The 20,020-nt window shown below is 56.7% G+C and overlaps 1 protein-coding gene across 4 annotated transcripts in view; it reads right to left on the bottom strand.

Moving 5' to 3' along the window:
- Positions 1–17,759, bottom strand: part of AHNAK (AHNAK nucleoprotein) — a 36,711-nt gene extending 18,952 nt beyond the window's left edge. For 3 of the 4 annotated variants that reach the window (XM_037905643.2, XM_037905646.2, XM_043551874.1), the window contains exons 1-4: positions 17,574–17,759; positions 2,747–2,828; positions 1,885–2,035; positions 342–529 (exon numbers count right to left, since the gene is read on the bottom strand). In XM_037905643.2, coding sequence (XP_037761571.1) covers positions 342–529; positions 1,885–2,035 — 339 coding nt within the window. In that variant the 5' untranslated portion in view covers positions 2,747–2,828; positions 17,574–17,759. Of the gene's footprint in view, positions 1–341; positions 530–1,884; positions 2,036–2,746; positions 2,829–7,634; positions 7,654–17,573 lie in introns of those variants that run through there. The other variant, XM_043551873.1, reaches the window with a different exon arrangement.
- Positions 17,760–20,020: the final 2,261 nt, after the last annotated feature.

The raw sequence follows: 20,020 nt of genomic DNA, 5'->3' as shown, positions 1-20,020 counted from the left end.
GGGCTGCTGTGACAGAAGGTCAAGTCACCCTGGGCCCTGCTGCTCTTTTCTATGGGCAGCTTTACATTCATAGGAGCTGCTGCCCCACAGAGATGCTGACTCAGCATACCTGGCCTGTCCCCATCCCAGACCATCTCTGCAGTGGCTGACTCCAGGCTCTCAGGGGTATCAGGTATCTTTCTGCAATGCCCTCTCTGGCCTGGAGGATTTCCTGACATAAGGGATGGCAACCAGGGTTCTGCAGTAGAATAAATCTGCTCCAGTCTCCACATGGAGTAGTTTGAAGGAATGTTTGGGCTGCTTTCCCTCCCCGCGGGAGCTTGCATCACTCCCTCACTCACCAGAACAACTTCTGGGCTCCTGGGTGAGAACACATCGTGTGACCATGACTGTCCCGGCAATGGAGACTTGTCCCCCTTTCGCTGCAGCCGCAGCCCCACCGTGTGGTGGCCCATGCTGTTCAGCAACTGCGTGACCTCTCCGGACTGCAGGTTGTCAAAATAGATGGTGGCACTCACAATCTGATCACCTACAGGCGCAGAGAGAAAGGAGTGAAGCCAAGCTGATGGCACTGGCAATCCAGGGCCCAAGCAATAAACAAATCTCATTCAGTTACACGTAGGGCTGATTAAACTAATCAAAAGCCTCTTCAATAGCATTGCAGCCTAAGCAGGGGCAACTTTGCCAAATGCTTTCCAGCACTCAGCTAATGGCTGTGATCTGCTGGCTGGAACACGGAGGGGATAATCTGGAAGGTCTTGCTGCCTCCATACTGCTGATTCCCTGTTTCATTCCCAGGGTGGCTGGAGGAAAGACACACACCCCTGTTACCACACATGTCTCTGTGGGCTCCCCCTTGCCCCCCACAGCACCGCATGGAGCCATCAATGACTGAATCCCGCCTCCAGGCATAGAGAGTCAGTGAGACAGCTCTGCAGCAAGAAAGAAGGGAGTGTCAGCACCTTGGAGCAGGCCCCAAACATGCTGTGGAGGCAGCACTGTCCAATGTATAAGGCACTAGACAGGACCCCTGGTTCTAGTCCTACCTCTGAGAGAACAGTAGGGTCCAGTGGGTTAGAGCAAGGGGCACTGGAAGCCAGGACTCCTGGGTTCTATTCCCAGCTCTGAGAAAGCAGCAGAGGTCTAGTGGGTTAGAGCAAGGGCACTAGGTGCCAGGACTCCTGCCTTCTATTCCCATCTCTGGGAGGGCAGTAGGATGTAGTCAGTTTGAGCAGAGGGTGCGGGAAGTCAGGACTCCTGGGTTCTATCCCTGGCTCTAGAAGGACTGTGGGGTCTGGCGGGTTAGAGCAAGGAGTACTGGGAACCAGGACTCCTAGGTTCTATTCCAAGCTCTGGCACTGACCTTGGGCAGTCCCTTCCCACCCTCGGTACCTCTGTTTCCCCTTCCTCCTTGTGTCTGTTTAGACTGTGAGTTCACTGGGGCAGAGCCTGTCTCCCACTGTGTATCTGTGCAGCACACAGGGCATCTAGGTGCTACCGTAATGTACATAATATATGGGCTGTGCTGCCAGCACAGCACAGGAAGGAGAGAGAAGCTGAGTGGCAGGAAAACCCCCATCTCAGGGAAGAGGCAAAGAGACACGGCAAGATGGAGAAAGGAGTCTCCATCAGCAAAGAATCAGGACAAGGACCCCCAGGCAGGAGGAGCCGTCTCCATGGGAGCAGGGAGGGAAAACCAGCTGCCTTAAAGCTACAGAAGCAGCAGAGAGAGAGAATTATGATAAAAGGGTTGCAAAGGAACAAGGGAAGTGGAGTCAGAATTTCGCATAATCCTCATTCTTTCCCCAAAGTGATAAACCAGCACAACCCCACCACCCTCCCACAACAACACGTGTTGCTCCTGAGCTGGTGCGCTGTACTCACCTTCCTTCACAGTTCTGGCAGCAGGGGAAGTCTGCACCACCTGCTTCACGAAGACCCCATCTTCCGTCTGGTCAATGGTGATACCATGAGAGCCACTTCCTTGCCAGTTGGGGAGTAGGATCTCCCGTGTTTCTTCCTCTTCCTTCTCCATCTAAATGAAACAAAACTAGAACTGAGTTCAGAAAATAATGAGTTAAATTTATGGAGGATAGGTCCATCAATGGCTATTAGCCAAGGTGGTCGGGGCGCAACCCCATGCTCTGGGTGTCCCTAACCCTCTCACTGCCAAATGCTAGGATTGGAAAATAGGGGATGGATCACTTGATAATTGCCCTGATCTGTTCATTCCCTTTGAAGCATCTGGCATTGGCCACTATCAGAAGACAGGAAAAGGGACTAGATGGACCATTGGTCTGACCCAGTAATGGCCATTCTTAAAACAATATGGACAGAAAAGTTTACAGGCCAAAGCTATAATCTTTGGGCCCGGCTCTGTCTTCAGTTACTGGGGTGCAGCCCCACTGAACTCCAGGGGTCAAAGCAAGTGGGCTAGAACAGAGCAGTCACGGGCCTTTGTGTTTATCTCTGTAGTTTAGCTTTGGAAGCTGACAGTCTGGATGGACATGGGCTGGGCACAGTCTCCAGGCCCCTAAACCGTAATGCATAAATTGCAGAGGTGAATCATCCCTATGCAGAGGGCTTGGACAATGGGGATGTAAGTGCTTGCACAGGCTTAGTGCTGGCCTTCTGCACAGGCTGGATTTCACTCAGCATGGATATTGCAGGAGGTGTAGCAGAGAGAGCAAGAATCAAGCATGGTTTATTTTTTGAGGGATGAATGGGCTGATCCTCTTTGACTGACCTTGTTGGGACTTTGGTCCTGGCTGGAACCGCCCCAGGAATTCCTCTCTTCACTTGCTGACCTTCGGTATCAACTTCCCAGCCTAGCAGAGAATTCAAAGAGTTCTTAATAAACCACCTGTTTGCATGTTTTTTACATTTAGCTTTTTCTGATCCATTCTAGGATGAGACCAGTAAGACAGTTGTAGGATCTAACAAAAAAAAGACACTGGTATCTGAACTACTCATGCTGTTACAGAAAACAATCCAACATAGAAGTCACTGAGGTTTGATTGCCAGTTTTTTAATTGCTTCAATGGGGAATGATTTGAAAAGCTGTACATAAGAGCTAAATAGTATTCTTTAAAATTGATAAATGTTCATAAAGTCAAAATAAACTTTGAGAGGGAAATCCTGGCCCCACTGAAATCAATGGGAGTTTTGCCTTTGACTTTAATGGATTTCACCATAAAAGAACACAGAGGTGTTTAAAAAAAAAAGAGAGAGAGATGCAAAGCCAGGAGATGTGTATCACAGTGAAACTTTAAACAAACCCCAACACTTGGACAGGCAGGAAATACAAAGTTAAGGTTTTCTGGAGGCTTTAACTATGCCCACAGAACCTCATCCCAAATTCCTGAGACCAGCCCGTGCCTGCATGCCATGCATTTGTGCACCACACTGCAGCCAGAGCTTCCCAGCACAGAGTGCAGTATGTGAAGAATGGCACATGTCAGAGAACGTGAGAGCCCAGGTCGGGAGCAGGGATTGTGGTTCATGGCCAGCACCAATGAGCTCAGTAAAAGAAAAGGTTTCTTTGAATGAATTGTTCCTAATCAGGCCAATGGGAATAGCTGGACACCCCCACCACCATGGTCTACAAAACCATTCTTTGGTCAGAGGCTTTGCTGAGCAGGAAGGGGTTAACTAGGGGCGAGGAAAGAGACTTGATGTAACAAGTTGGGGGGGGGGGTTGCTTGGGCCGGGCTGCCCATGGGACTGTCACCACCAGGGGGCGCTGTGCCTCTGCTAGTTCTGCCCAGTTGGTGTTTGTCGGCAACACCCACGCAAGCTGCCCCACCTTTCCTCTTCCCTAGCTAGCAAGGCAAAGAAACTTTCCCATTTCCAGCAATCACAGGCCCCAGGCTGGAAGCGCTACAAGGGACCCAAGCCTGCGAGGGACCGAGTGCTCAGTGATGTGTCAGCTCTTGCAGAATCAAAGGCGTCTGAATTCAGGAGCCAAAATTGCAACCAGAAGCATAACACAATTCAGGGAATGTGCCCCGGAGCGGGGTGCAACCTACAGACCACAGCCCTTTCTGGCTTTAAAATCTATGAGGGTTGCTGCAGAGCTCAGAAATCAATGGAAGCAACCATGAAGCTGGGGATCTGGTGCTAGGGGCTGCCTGGAGAGTATGCAAGGCTAAAGTGGAGACTTCCCACCAGGAGAACTGCCAAGATGCAAATCGAAAGGAGATTGTGGAATTGAGTGAGCCAAAGGCAGTCCAAACGTTTCGCTTAAAATCCGAAGAGAGGCAATAATGTTAACAACAATGTGAAGGGAGATCGGCTACCACAGAATCTGCTCCCAGATCCATGATGTTGGGCACTGCTATGTCCTGCCCCAACCAGCTGTCCCAGCGTGCAGCCCCCTAGGACACTGCACTCAATCATGAAATCCACTGAGCACTCCTCCCTCCCCCTGAACTCCGCTGGAGAGGCCAAGGCTCAGCATCTCTCCAGCTCAGAGCCCTAGATATCACAGGCCGGATAGGCCAGTCTCCTGTTGCCATCTGCAGGGCTGGCAGAACTTTGCATTGGTGGAAACTGCCCAAGCTGCAGAGAATCGGGCCCAAAGTGTTTCCTTGTAAGTCCACAGCTCCCAAATGGCCACCAGCGGCAGTCAGTCTGTGTCACCAAGGCACAGAGCTGTCGGGGGATTAACCTGCATTTGTGCTTAAAACAAAACCCACCACCCCCAGCTGCTCCCGAAGAACACAGATCTGAACATGGAGTGTTCAAAAACATCACTAGGGCAAGGAATAGCAGCAGCTGTGCAACACATTGTCAAATGTAACCCTGATTGCCCCTCTGCTTTAACTGCCACACCCCCCTTGCCAGCCAGGGGCACTGGCCAGCTGAGTCTGGAAGCATCACAAGTAATATTCAGAGCCCCTGGACAGCTTTCTAAAGGCAACTGCTTAAACCTGAGCCCCTCCCAGCTCCCCAGACCAGTTCCTAGGTCTCCAGTCCAGATGTACTTTCAATGCACTCCCCAAGTCAGGAGAAGGGCAGCCCAGGGCAGGGGGAACAATGGCACCACTGGCCATTCCAGCATTTACACATTTTTAAAACAATAATTTAAAGAAAAGTTAATGGGATGTTGTCAGGCAGGTTAAACCCACACTGGATCCGCCTCCCCGGCTTAAAACTCAAACTGGGTGAGTCCTCCAGCATCTCAAACACCTGGGGAGGTGGGTTGTCTTTGCAAATCCATAGCATTGTTGCAGGAAAATAGTAAATAAAAACAATTTTAGTGGGTCACAGACAATTATGTGTCAGGCTCCCTTTGTAACAAGAATGGTGTATGCACACGCACTCACCCGCACACACCTGTGCACTGGCAAGGCGTGTGCACACCCACCTGCGCCTCAATCGCTATACGTCATCCCATTGTGTCATCCTTCCGCTGTGCAGCACCTTACTCCTGGGCAGCTGCACGGCTGTTCACAGACTTTGGTGCTCTGCACTGTAAGGCACTCAGATCTGGCACAAGCTTCCTACTGGAGTTCTGACCAGCCCCAGAAAGGCTCTCACTAAGCAGCCTGGTGGCTCTGCTCTCCTGCAGGTTCATGCAGGGTGCCCGGACCTGAGAGGCAATGTCTGTGCCACACAGGGTCACACAGGCTGGAACCACTCCACTTGTTTGGTTTCTGAGTAATTTGGAAAACTGCAGTAAAGTGGAGAACAAACTGGTTTGTTCCTCTCAGGTGGCTCAGGAGAGAGGCCTATGGGGTGGGTGTGGAGGCCTCCGAAGTGACTCAGCATGCACCAGGGCTGCTATGAATGGAGGGAGAGGCCAGAAATCTCAGCCAGCCCTCTTGAGCCTTTCAGTCCCAGATGCCAGTCAGCACAGGGCCCAAAGTCCAGCCCATCTGAGACCAAAGGAGAGAAAGAATCACATAGCCGGCTTGTTCTGCCCACTTGAAGGAAAGGCCCCAATGGTCTTTGTGCCTAACCCTCCTCTCTCCCCCACCACACACTACCTCCCAGCCCCATCCCACAGCTGCTGTCTTCCCCTCCCTTTAGGCCATGCCCTTGCACTCCGCTCTGTGGGGTGATCTCCCAGCATTACGCTAAGCCTGGTGCTGCACCTCTGGGAGCCCTTGGGGGGCAGGGCACCTCCACATCATGGCATCTTATCCCGCCCATGGCAGCTATAGACAATATGGCAGGGAAAAGGTTGGGGATTCCCTGTGCCCAGAGCAGGGCCCACGGGAGATTTCCCCAAGGGAGCCTGGCGTGGAGAAGGCCTTAGGCCATGGTAATACTTGTAGCACCAACACCTGAGAGTTCACAGCCCTATTCACCATGAAACAAGTGATGGAGAAGTATCCAACTCCCACTAGGGCACTCAATACATGTCAGTTCCACCACAGACCCGGCAATGGCCAAGCTGCAAGAGGGGAAGGTTTCCAGTGAGCGCAAGAGCACTTGCCCCTCCAGCCTGGCAAGGGGAAACCCCACAGGCATCCTGCACAGCAATGCCAGCCATGTAGTCACCAAGCTGCTGGTGCTATTCTCAGGTTCACCACGTGTTTAATTTCTTGATATTTTTAGATGCATCTGCCCTGCACACAGGTCTTTCGCTGGGCAAACTCATACTCCGGGAGGAGAGCATTATTCCTCCCCTAGGCGAACAGTACGCACAGCAGCTGTGAAACAAAAATCCCTCCCGAGTCTTGCTGGGGCTTTGCAAAGGTACAGTCTCTGTCCCTCCAGCCGTAGCTCCCCTACCCACATAGATGCACCTGGGCATGCTGCAGTCCCTCTGCCTTACTGGAAAGGTGACAAAGGCTCAGATCCTAACCCTGGCCTCCAGCCCTGCCTCCTTGGGCTGTTGTGCACATGTCGGACATTTCAGCTCCTCCTCCCACAAGTCCCAACCCCTGAAGAATCTCACAAGTGACTGTCTTTATTTCCACACGGGGCTGTGAATGTTCAGATTCCACAGAAACCCCCAGTGTCCCATCCTCCGGGGACAAGCAGCAGCCAGGCAGCTGGGGTGCTGAGACCACTGCCTATCATGCTGACCCACCCCGTATCCTTGTGTTCCCCTCTTGGTCTGTCTGCATCCACCGCTCGTCCCCTGTCTTATACTTAGGCTGTGAGCTCTCGGGGGCAGGGACCATTCTTTTGGTCTGTGTTTGTCCAGCAGTTAGCACAGTGGGCCCTGGCTTATGACTAGGGCTCCAAGGTGCCTCCACAATACACATCCTACAGAAGAAACCTTCAGCAAGGGGAGGCTAAAGGCAGGAAAATGCTTCAGCGACTCTGTCTGTTTTAGCCTCCAACTTCAAGCAGAGAGAAAACTGGCTGCACAGGGATTGTGATCCCTTGTCCCCAGGGAAAGGGTCTCTGCCCCAGCAGCCAGGCACAGGGACAGCAGGGCAGCTGGAGTTCTTGATGGCTCCCTGTTAGGGCCAGGAAGATCCCTAGGGATTCCTTCCGTATGGCAAAGGACAGGCCTGAAGCACAGGGCTCCTTACCTCTAGATTCTAAAGTGGCCAGAACAGAACTTGAAAGGCAGGAGCAGGGGACTTATCCTTGTGTCTCCTGGTATCGATTCCAACAGGGAGAAGCAGAGGCAGGGAGCAAAGCTAGGAAGCTCTGGGCCTAGGAAGACTAACCTGTCATCCCTGCTGTGGCATCATAGCCCAGAGCATGGAAGAAGCTGGGACCTTCCTGCAGGGCTTGATGGCCCAGGCAGCCCCAAGTTGGGATGGGTGGCAAACCCCACCCAGGACATTATTCCTCCCCGTATTGCGAAGCTGGGTCTGAGATGGCTCGGAGAGTGCAGACTGCACGGTCCCACTCTGTGCTCACCCAGTGGCACACACACGAGGCTCAGCCTAGCCCGGCCTCTACACTTTTCTTTTCTTGCACTCGGATGTCAGCTCAAGGGCCAGTTCCAGTCCAGGTCACAGCAGCCTTCACTCCTCCCCCATCTCCAGGCGTTTGGAAAGAGGGAGCAGCTTGTGGCGAAGCTGCTGTGCGCGCCCAGACAGCTGCCCCACCCTGCCCCAGAGGCAGCTGCATTTCCCAGCTGGCTGACATGATCCCTCTGCATCGGTTTGTTACATGTGCAAAGAGCTGGTTTCACAGCTGGCTGATGGCAAACAAGAGAGGCTGCTGCCAGGCCAAGTAATCTGTGCTTCGGGGGTTTCCTCCAGACATCAGTGATCCTTAACGTCCTCTCCTCAGCACCTCCACGGGCTGAAACCCTGCCTGCTGCATAGCCAGGTCATTATACCAATTCGCTCCAAACACACTGAGATAATCATCCCCAGGCCTCAAGAAAGAGAAGAGCCGCACACTTCTCCCAGACCAGGGGATAATCTATGATCCCAGGCCACCAGTCAGCACCTCCAGCCTCCAATCTGCAATCAGGAAGGGTCCCGGGCAGCCACCTCCGGAGCTCCAGCTGCCATCACCATCCAAACCATCTCCAGGAGAGGGAGGACAGAGACTGGAGGCAGACCAGAGACAGTTAGGTGTCTAGGACACACAGAGCATGGGGAAGGCACAGGGCGGCAAGAGCACTAATCCCCTTAGGCCCACTGGACACTGTCAGTTACTGTTGTGTGCACAGAGACGATGGGCTGACACAATCCCAAACCTCCACTCAGGACACAAAGGGAAGATCTGCTGAGCGAAGCTGGGGCTGCAGTGGCAGCTAATCTCGGAAAATCCATGGCCAGCACACAGTCAGACAGCCTCAGTGGAGCCCGAGCAGAGATTTCACAGGGTGAGTGAGGCAGACTCCAAGTTCAGCACCAAACCGCAAATGCATCCCCTCTGCTCTAGCACAGCACCCATGTTAAACCATGTTCTATACAGCTTGAGACCTTTAGAACAAGGTGCTATGCTCGTGCCGCGAATGCAGAAGCCTCCATGCTACACCCCTGTGGCAGCAGGACACTTGTTGGGCTATCCACATAAGCGCCAGGCAGCTACCAACCATCCACTGGGCCTCCACACACACCCAGCATCCAACCACCCACTCCGATAGCTCCCACTCTGCAGCCTCTAGGCTGGGGAAAGATAAAGGCTCAAAAACTCACTTGGGGAGATTCCTGCTCCCCTAAGTCCTCTCTTGCAGCCCCTTCAGGCTGAGTCTCTGCCAGTGCTGCCAGGGCTCAGGGGGAATTGCTCGCCCCTCAGCCAACTGAACCTACAGGCTCTGCAGAGCAAGGGGTGCGACACCACATGGCCGCCCTAAGCAAGGAAACACGTGGAGGCAGGTGGCCAGCGACCCTCCCAGGCTCCTGTTAGCAAGGCCGGCTGCAGTAACACAGCCTGTGCTAGAACACTGTCCCGCTGCCCCGCCAGCCCAGACACCCAGGGTCCTGTTCTTGACACCCTTCCCCCACAGTCTGTTTGATCTGTGGGGACTGGAGTTAGCCCAGCTCAGGATGCCACTCCCTCTGGCAGAGTCGCTCTGTTTCATACCAGCTTAATTGTACATGGCAGCAAACACAGATAAACGACTCCTGTAGCTGCTGCAGCCAGTCCTCAGGAGATTCCCCAGAGTGTTCCTCCAGCTACAGCATGGGTGGTTACATCCCATCACACCCATGCACTAGGGTGTGCATGTGGGCACACACGAATGCACACACGCATCCCCAGACAGGTGCATATACATGCACAGACAGATGTACATGTGCACACCCACACAGACCGAGGGACGCCTGCACACACCCCCAGAGATAGATGTACACATGTGCACACATATACAGATGTACATGCATGCACACACCCAGACAGAGACAGAAGTATGCACCCACACACAGATGCACATACAGTGAGAGGTATGCACATGCACACACACAGATGTACATGTGTGCGCACACCCACCTGCCCACCCACCGAGACATGCATACACGCGCACACCCACATGTGCACACACACAGACTGATGCACAAACAGACACGGGCACAAGAAGGAAAACAAAGTACGAGCCCAGGAATGAGGAGAAAGACAGGACAAGGGCAAAGGAGGGTGCTGAAGAAGCTGTTCTGGTGTCGCGGAAGGAGCCTGGGATGATTCCGCACTGCACCTGTGGACGAGCCCCATATGGGGGCAAGCAGAGGAGGGAGCACCCACCGTTGCCAGTGAGACATGTCTAGCTCTGCTGCCCACCGACGTTGGCAGGCTATTGTGGGGTCCGCTCCCGCCCAGCCGCTCCGTGGCGCATGCGAAAGTCCTTCTGTGCTCTTTGCCTAGCGCCCTGCAGATTTCACACATCCGTCTTCGGGTGTGACCGCGAGGGGCGCAGGGCCGAGAACAACGGGCCGCTTTGCTCTTGGCCTCTGTGAACAAGTGGGCGCCTGTGTTCCCCCGGGACACACGGCTGTTTCCGACTAGTGCCGAGAGCGAAAGGGGGTGGGTTGTGCGGGAACAGTTCTCACCAGAGCCCCTGGGACAGCGCCATGTCCCTGGCGAGTTAAACAACACCAGAAAGTCACATGACTGCCTTCGAAATCCAGTGACTGACCCAGCCGGGCACATTGGCTTCAGCCACATCAGCATCTGAATCACGAGGCAACCTCTGATTTTCTCTCTATCACTATAGTGACCCACCCATCCAGCCTCCTTATGTGCCCCTCTAGCTCTCTATCCCCATTACACCCTCCTCCATCTATCCATCCATCCAGGCATCCCCACACAGCTCACTCTCACTCTCTGTGGGTTTTAGGCTGCTGCCCATCACCCTAGTATCTGAGCACCTGCCATGTAAAAACAATAGTGGGCTTCATGGAGCCTCTGGAGAGGAGGGCTGGACCAGTGGGAGAAGGGCGTGGAGCCTGGGCCTTGGGAGAAGTGGGCTCAAATCTCTGCCCCACAACAGGCTTGCTGTGGGACCTTGGCCAAGTGCCTCTCTCTGGGCCTTGGTTCCCACCTACCCAATGAGGATAACAGCAAGGGTGTGAGAGGATAAATACAGTGTAGCCCAGATGCTACAGGGACAGGGAACAGGTAAGTCTCTAAGGGCACTTCTCTCTTTGTGGGGGGAAATAGTCTGCCTAGTGTTGGAAAACTTTTCTGCATCCAAAGAGAATGGGGAAGTGAGGGCACAATGGAGGGGTTGCAACAGGAGACCAGCCACTCGCTATCCAAAGAGAAGGGATCCCCCTGGCAGCAGGAAAGGGTCAGAGGGAGACTCCACCCTGTGCGCAAACATCGAGTGCATCACGCCCGCAGGCCTGTGCCAATGCAGCCAGCTTCTCATTTCACAGAGGGGCCCAGAGCACAGGTTGCTGGGGCAGGCTGACAGTTCTGGTGGCTGCAAACAGGGCAGAATCACTCTAAACAGCCGGCAGGGTGGGAATCGGGGGGAGGGTGCACTATCCAGAATTCCTGCTCTCTGCTGGCCACAGAGAGTGACTACTGGCTAAGGCCTTGCTGGGCCTCAGCTTCCCCTTTGCCTCTTGGTTACCATCCTCCATAAGAAAGAGGTTCCACGCAAGCCCCGATACACCTCCCACCCCATCCCAAACCCCTACACACACACCCCAAACCTTGAATCCTTAGTAAAAACACACTGCAAATCCTTACGCACACCACCACCACTAGGCTCCACAAATGCACACACCTCCAAATCCACTCCCCACCCCCCCCAATACCATTGCCAACACCCCACCCACAAACACCACCAACTCACCACTCCTCACACACACACATTACTGCAATAGTCATTTATATAAGAACTTAGACAGGCTGACACACACCCATGCTGTGGTGATAGGTGCCTAGATAAGAACCTGGCTAGACCCATATACACACACATACACACACACTTTGTTGCTCTCACTTGTTGCAGCTTGTCTCACGTTTTGATGGCGAGCTCTCCAGGGCAGGGAACGGGCCTTTATTTCATTCATCTGTGTAACACCCCGTGAGTTTATGGGTGCTGCAGAAACCATAGTAATCGCTCCTGGGGCTGGCGCTTCCCACAGCACCCAGCTATTTACCTAATCATGTTACAACACTGGGGCAGGCCCACGCAGAGAGATCCTTGCTGCTTCATATTCGTATTGCACTGGAGCTGCAGCCTCTGCCTGTCACACCCAAGTTCCCAGAACCAGAGAGGGAACAGGGGGTGATGAGAGAGGACACCTGGCTCCTCCTATGCCCCCTCGTGTGCTCCACACTCCACCGTGTCTCCTCTATCTCTCACACTGGTAAGTCTGCTTGGAAGGGCCCCTGAATTACCTCTCACCAAGTCCTGTCCCCCATTTCCATGAGCTGTGAAAGCCAGGCAGCTTCCAGAGTCTGTCCCATGACATACCGTGCTGCCTTTGTGCCCACTAGGCAGATCCCTGGTATTTCTTACCCGCCGTACAGCAGCCTGGGCACCCAGACTGCTGCCCTCAGAACAAAGAGTCCATTGTCAAGAGGTGCTGGAACAATTTGTATAGTGGGGGTCCTGAGAGCCACTAAACCAAACTGTAAATCCTGTGTATAATGGAAACCACTTCAAGCCAGGGGGAGCCCACCTAGTTCCAGCACCTATGCCATCATCTAGCACAGGGGTGGGCAAACTATGCCCTGCAGCCCACATCTGGCCAGCCGATTTAATCTGGCCCTCTAGCTCCCGCTGGGGAGCAGGGTCTGGGGCTTGCCCCACTCCCCGCACTCCAGCTGGGGAGCGGGGTTGGGGGCTGTTCTGCACGCAAGTGCCGCAGCTCCTGGAAGCAGTGCCATGTCGCCCTCCGGCTCCTATGTTTAGGGTCAGCCAGGGGGCTCCGCGCATTGCCCCATCCGCAGGCACCGCCCCCGCAGCTCCCACTGGCCAGGAATTGCGGCCAATGGGAGCTGCAGGGGTGGCACCTGCATATGGGGCAGCGCACAGAACCACCTGGCCACACCTCCGTGTAGGAGCTGGAGCGGGGGACATGCCTCTGCTTCCAGGAGCTGCTTGAAGTAAGAGCCACCTGGAGCCTGCATCCCTGACCCCCTCCCATGCCCCAACCCCCTGCCTCAGCCCTGATCCCCTCCTGCCCTCCAAACCCCTCGGTCCCAGCCCAGAGCATCCTCCTACACCCCAAATCCCTCACCTCCAGCCCCACCCCAGAGCCCACACCTGCAGCCAGAGCCCTCACCCCCCCACACCCCAACTCCCAGCCCCAGCTCAGAGCACCCTCCCGCACCCTGAACTCCTCTTTTCTGGCCCCCCCCCAGAGCCCGCACCCCCAGCCAGAGCCCTCACCCCCTCCTGTACCCCAAACCCAATTTTGTGAGCATTCATGGCCCACCATACAATTTCCATACCTAAATGTGGCCCTCGGGCCAAAAATTTTGCCCACCCCTGGTCTAGCACAACTCCCCATACACACAACCCCCACCACCACAGCCTCACCTGGAGAGGTGGGGAAGATCCCTGTGAATGGACCAAAAAGCCCAATTGTGTCATCCAGACAGTTCCAACATGCATCTAGACCAGGGGTGGGCAAACTTTTTGGCCTGTGGGCCACATCTGGGAATAGAAATTGTATGGCGGGCCATGAATGCTCATAAAATTGGGGTTGGGGTGAGGTCTCTGGCTGGGGGTGCGGGCTTCGGGGTGGGGCCAGAAATGAGGAGTTCAGGGTGTGGGAGGGCGCTCTGGGCTGGGGAGTAGGGTGCAGGACAGGGGATGAGGGCTCCAGCTCATGGTGTGGGCTGGGGATGAGGAGTTTGGGGTGTAGGAGAGTGCTCCCGGCTGGGACTGAGGGGTTTGGAGGGCAAGAGGGGGATCAGGGCTAGGGCAGGGGGTTGGGGTGCAGGAAGGGGTGTAGGGCCTGGGGTAGGGCTGGGGATGAGGGGTTTGGGGTGCAGGAGGGTGCACCGGGCTGGGATCAAGGGGTTCAGAGGGTGGGAGGGGGGATCAGGGTTGGGGCAGGGGCTTGGAGTGTGGGGAGGGGCTCAGGGGTCCAGGCTCGGGGTGGCGCTTACCTCAGGTGGCTCCTGGAAGCAGTGGCCATGTCCCGCCTCTGGGTCCTACGCAGAGCTGCAGACAGGCGACTCTGCGCGCTGCCCCATCCGCAGGTGCCACCACTTCAGCTCCCATTGGTCGCAGTTCCCTGCCAATGGGAGCTGCGGGGGTGGCGCTTGGGGCAGGGGGCACTCTGCAGAGCGGAGCCCCCTGGCTGCCCCTACATGTAGGAGCTGGAGCAGGGCCATGCTGCGGCTTCCAGGAGCTGCATGAAGCAGCCCCCAACCTTGCTCCCCAGCTGGAGTGCCGGAGTGGGAAAAGCCCCAGACTCCGCTCCCCAGTGGGAGCTCGAGGGCTGGCTTAAAACGGCTGGCAGGCCGGATCCGGCCCCCAGGCCGTAGTTTGCCCACCCCTGATCTAGACAATCCATGGGCTCTTTGTCAGAAGGAGAGAGGATTTACAGACAAGTTTCCATTCCAAACACAGGCAGGACATGGTCCTGGATCTTCGCTGGGGTATCCAGTCTAGTCTCCTCATTGAAGCCTGTGCACTGGGGTGCACAAGGCAGATAGGCAGGGGCAATGCTACCGTCACAGAGAAAGCAGCTGAGGAATGATCCCTGGATGGCGGTCCATTCTCCGACTGCATACGCTTCCCCTTGTGCTCTGCATCTTCCCCTGCAGGAATCCCTGCTCTTTGCAGGAGCGGAAGAAGGAAGTCAAAGTGGATGGAACTGCAGCACTCTCCGAAGGGCCAGGAGATGGTCTCATGCCAGCTGGGGAAACACACACTGCCCCCCACCCCCATCAGTTTGCCACACACTTCCAGGGGTGCAGCGACAGTTAAGCCGCCTTGACTCTTGCAAACACCAAGCACAAGATTATATATGTAGCTACCCAAGTCCCTCTGCAAATAAGTGTATTGCCTAATAATAGGCCAAGGCACAAAAGAGCTGCAAGGGGATCATGGAAACATATTGTAACTTCTAACAGCCTCGCCCCTCCTTCCCCCACACACGCACACACACAAACCCTGTACAGCTCGCAGGCCTCCTGACACTCTTTGCAAACTGCCTCAGTGTCATAAGACCGCACCGAACAGACCAGCTCCAATTACAGAGTGTGGGATACCCTGGGATACCCGGCTGGAAGAGGGACCCTGAGCTGCTCAGAGAACTGCCTTGGGAGCTCTAGGCCACAAGTCAAGCTTCTCTGCAAGAGCCCCTCTCTGTCACTGACTCTGCCCCACTGCTCTCTCTTCACCTCTCTCAGTGCTCCCTTCTCTCAGGCAACCATCATGGGGGAACTGTCTGCTTGTCCCTTCCATGCCCCTAGACCCCAGCTCAGTACCAACTTACTAATTAGTGTCCTCTGGAAAAACATCCCCAGTGCCTGTAATAAAAATAACAGCTCTCTGGCCCCTGGCACTCACAGGCCTAAGGGTGCTTTATGACTACGACCAAGCCACATTTGTGACCTAGTGCAGAACTGTCACACTCATTTTAACGAGGGCCAAAGCAGTTGATATATTTTGGAATAGAACCAAGGAGTTCAGACTCTCAGACGCATGCTCTAACCAGTAGATACCACTCCCCTCCCACGCTGAGAATAGAACCCAGGTGTCCTGCTCCCAGACCCCCTGCTCTAACCCATTAGACTCCACTTCCCTCCCAGGGCTGGGGAAAGAACCCAAGAGTCCTGGCTCCCAGCCTGACTCTAATCCAGTAGGCCCCTCCCAAATACACCAGTGTTCCCAAGACTGAAGTTACATCTCCCCAAGCTTCAAAAGCCTCAAGAAGAGCTTGTCATTTTATAGACTCCTAGGTTCCAAACCCGCAGGTGCCATACTGCTCATCTAATCTGACCTCAATAGGACAGGCCAGAGAATTCCAGCCCGTAACCTCGCTCTCCAGGGAATGGTACCTCCAGCGAAGAGAAGGCTCCCCACAAGCCCTCCCCATCGCGAGTGACAGCTGAAACGCAAATCATCACTTGGTGCTTAGGCAACCCAGCTGACAACCCACAGGGACCACAGCACCAACCCCTGAACTCCTGGCTGCCCTGCACAGAGTTCTCCATCTAACACTCACACATCAGTCCTTCTGTCTGCCTGATACCTCCACTTCAGTCTGTCCATCTCTCCAGGCCTTTGGGCCCCACTCATCTCCAGTTTCCCAGCCCAAGTACAAACTGATCGCTGACTTCCAGATACAACAGTCTCTCTGCACAAAAAACAGGTCCCTGTGAACTGAACTTGGAGCCTGCTACCAGCCATTCTGGGCCCTTTGCCACAGGAAACATGGAGTTAATCTTGAGTGGCAACAACAATCAAATAAACGTTTGCAGGAGTGGAGCCCGAAACACGCTGCCAGGCCCGGAGCAGCAGAACGGGAGCGGGGCTCCGGGCCCTTCTCTCCCTGTGAGTGAGGAACAAAGGGACTGGCCCTTCAATCAAGGGCTGGGTCAGTGTCTAGAAAGGGGTTGTGACGGCCCCACGCGCTGCGCCGAGGCAACACAGCGCTGCCGCCTCCAAACTGGCGGAGAAGGTGCCACACCCTGAGCGCGACTAAGCGCAGCGCCCGAGCCACCCACCAGCCCGCAGCGCCCAGAAACCACAGGCGTGGGGCTCCTCAGCGCCCTGCAGGCTTCCCTACCCTACAGCTACGCGAGTTCCCCAGCCCGGCTCGCAGCTCCCCAGAGGGCACCATGCGCTCCAGCATAGGGTGGGGCGGACGCACGTTACAAGACTGGGGGGCGCTTTGCTCCCCGACTTGCGCAGGGACACAGTTCGCCCCCCACCCCTGCACACACACCCCTGGGGCGCCTCTCACAGGCCTGCCACTGGCGACGCCTGGTTTGAATTAGTCACTCTTTCCAACCACCACATTCCACAGGCGGCTGGAGTGGGTCCAGTGCGGGGGTCCCCACCCATCGGGAGAGGGGGGCTCGGGACAGCTCCACCACCGCGGCTGCATGGCCACTCAGCAAAGCTCCCCAGAGCAGATCCCAGGCTCCAGCGCCCCGCCAAACCGCCCCCAGCCCGAGCCCGGAGCAAGGGAAACTTTCAACACGCCCTCTATACAACCGCCGCCTACACACACACACCCTGTGTACAAACCCCGCCGATACACATCCCATAGACACCCCCCTGCATGCACGTCCCAAATACAACCCCTGCCTATAGAAACACACAACACCTATACACACCTCATATGGAACCCCACCTATATACACCTCATAAACACACCCTATCTGCAAATGCCAGCTATACACAGCCCATATACATTCCCCCATATACAACTCCCACACACACACCCAGCCCTCACACACACCCCCCCCACAGTCCCAGCCCTCACACCCAGCCCCTCCCTCACGCACACACGCCCCCTGCAGCTGCGAGGACTTTTACCCCCCTGTTGCGCCCCCCCCCGCAGGCGCAGCGCCCCCAGGGCTCCCAGCCCCAGACCTGACCCGACCCGCTCCCTGCCCTAGGCGCAGTGAAGGCTCCACTCCCGAGACACCCGAGGAGCGCAAACGTCCAGCCCGGGAAGGGGCAGAAAGTTCCTTCTGCCCGGCCCCAGCTCCCTGCCCCAGGTTCGGTGCCAGGGGCGGGTCCCCTCTGCCCGAGCGCGCCCGGGGCGGCTGGTCCCTACCTGCGGGTCAGTGGCTCTCAGCTCCCCGGCACAGCCATGCCCGGCAGAGTCCCGGTACTGCCCAGCCCCGAGCCCGCTCCCGGATTCCTGGCGGCGGCGGCTGCTCCCTGGCACGCAGGGTCCGGTCCTGTCCCGGCGGCGGAGCGCACGAAGTGGACGCCGCTCGGCGCAGGGCTGGGCTCTTGTAACTCAGCCCGGGCTGGGTGTGTCTCTCCTCTTTCCAGAGCCGCGCTGCTGGGAGGGAGGGACCAAGAGCCGAGCCAGCCTCGAGCAGAGCAAGCGAGTCACCCGGCCGAGCCGGGCCGCGCTGCGCCGGGCAGCCCGGCCGTGCCCGGGGGCGCACATCCCGGCAGCCCTCCCCCTCCCATGCCCAGGTGCGCCCTGGCATTGGCATACCCCAGGACAGCAGCACCCTGCTCGGGTCCCCGGGCTGAGAGCCCCTCCCACGGAGAGACATGCATCCACCTCCCCAGAAAAGCCCCCGCCCCCCCGCTGGGGGCCCAAGCCTGAACCCCTGAAAAACTAGAGCAAGCTGGCCCAGAGGGTTAGACTTGTGCCGCCCCCTCCTACCCTGTGGGCTCCACCTCCCCGGATCAGAGGGCTGAACAAGAAGCTGGCTGTGACCCTCCCTGCCCCTGCATCCATCAGACTGAGCTCCACTCCCCTGCTGTGGGTTTGAGAGCTGCTCACAGAGAAAAACCTCAAAAGATGCAGGGAGAGACCTGCCCAAGGTTAGCACCTTCCACCCCGTCCTACACACCCTCCCTGCACCAAACTCCACACAGCCACGTGAAAAGAGGACACAGCTGCACCGAGAAAAGGGGCTGCAAACCTGCTACAAGATGGCCCCAGGAACAATCAGCCCCCAGACACGACTGCATCTCCTCTGCTCCAGCACAGCACCCGGCACCTCCAGCCCCCAGAAACGACTGCATCCCCTCTGCTCCAGCACAGCACCCGGGAATCTCCAGCCTGAGACACGACTGCATCTCCTCTGCTCCAGCACAGCACCCGGGAATCTCCAGCCTGAGACACGACTGCGTCCCCTCTGCTCCAGCACAGCACCCGGCACCTCCAGCCTGAGACACGACTGCATCTCCTCTGCTCCAGCGCAGCACCCGGCACCTCCAGCCCCCAGACACGACTGCGTCCCCTCTGCTCCAGCACAGCACCCGGGAATCTCCAGCCTGAGACATGACTGCATCCCCTCTGCTCCAGCACAGCACCCGGGAACCCCCAGCCCCCAGACACGACTGCGTCCCCTCTGCTCCAGCACAGCACCCAGGAACCTCCAGCCTGAGACACGACTGCATCCCCTCTGCTCCAGCACAGCACCCGGGAACCTCCAGCCTGAGACACGACTGGGTCCCCTCTGCTCCAGCACAGCACCCGGCACCTCCAGCCTGAGACACGACTGCGTCCCCTCTGCTCCAGCACAGCACCCGGCACCTCCAGCCCCCAGACACGACTGCGTCCCCTCTGCTCCAGCACAGCACCCAGGAACCTCCAGCCTGAGACACGACTGCATCCCCTCTGCTCCAGCACAGCACCCGGCACCTCCAGCCTGAGACATGACTGCGTCCCCTCTGCTCCAGCACAGCACCCGGCACCTCCAGCCCCCAGACACGACTGCGTCCCCTCTGCTCCAGCACAGCACCCAGGAACCTCCAGCCTGAGACACGACTGCATCTCCTCTGCTCCAGCACAGCACCCAGGAACCTCCAGCCTGAGACATGACTGCATCCCCTCTGCTCCAGCACAGCACCCAGGAACCTCCAGCCTGAGACATGACTGCGTCCCCTCTGCTCCAGCACAGCACCCAGCACCTCCAACCTGAGACACGACTGCATCCCCTCTGCTCCAGCACAGCACCCGGGAACCTCCAGCCTGAGACATGACTGCATCCCCTCTGCTCCAGCACAGCACCCGGGAACCTCCAGCCTGAGACACGACTGCGTCCCCTCTGCTCCAGCACAGCACCCGGGAACCTCCAGCCTGAGACACGACTGCATCTCCTCTGCTCCAGCACAGCACCCAGGAACCTCCAGCCTGAGACACGACTGCGTCCCCTCTGCTCCAGCACAGCACCCGGGAACCTCCAGCCCCCAGACACGACTGCGTCCCCTCTGCTCCAGCACAGCACCCGGGAACCTCCAGCCTAAGACACGACTGCATCTCCTCTGCTCCAGCACAGCACCCAGGAACCTCCAGCCTGAGACACGACTGCGTCCCCTCTGCTCCAGCACAGCACCCGGCACCTCCAGCCCCCAGATGCGACTGCATCCCGTCTGCTCCAGCACAGCACCCAGGAACCTCCAGCCCCCAGACACAATTGCATCCCCTCTGCTCCAGCACAGCACCCAGGAACCTCCAGCCCCCAGACACGACTGCATCCCCTCTGCTCCAGCACAGCACCCGGGAACCTCCAGCCTGAGACACGACTGCGT

The sequence above is a fragment of the Chelonia mydas genome, chromosome 7 (genome assembly GCF_015237465.2).
Source record: "Chelonia mydas isolate rCheMyd1 chromosome 7, rCheMyd1.pri.v2, whole genome shotgun sequence".
Lineage (NCBI taxonomy): Eukaryota > Metazoa > Chordata > Testudines > Cheloniidae > Chelonia > Chelonia mydas.
This window is presented reverse-complemented; position numbering and strand designations above follow the sequence as displayed.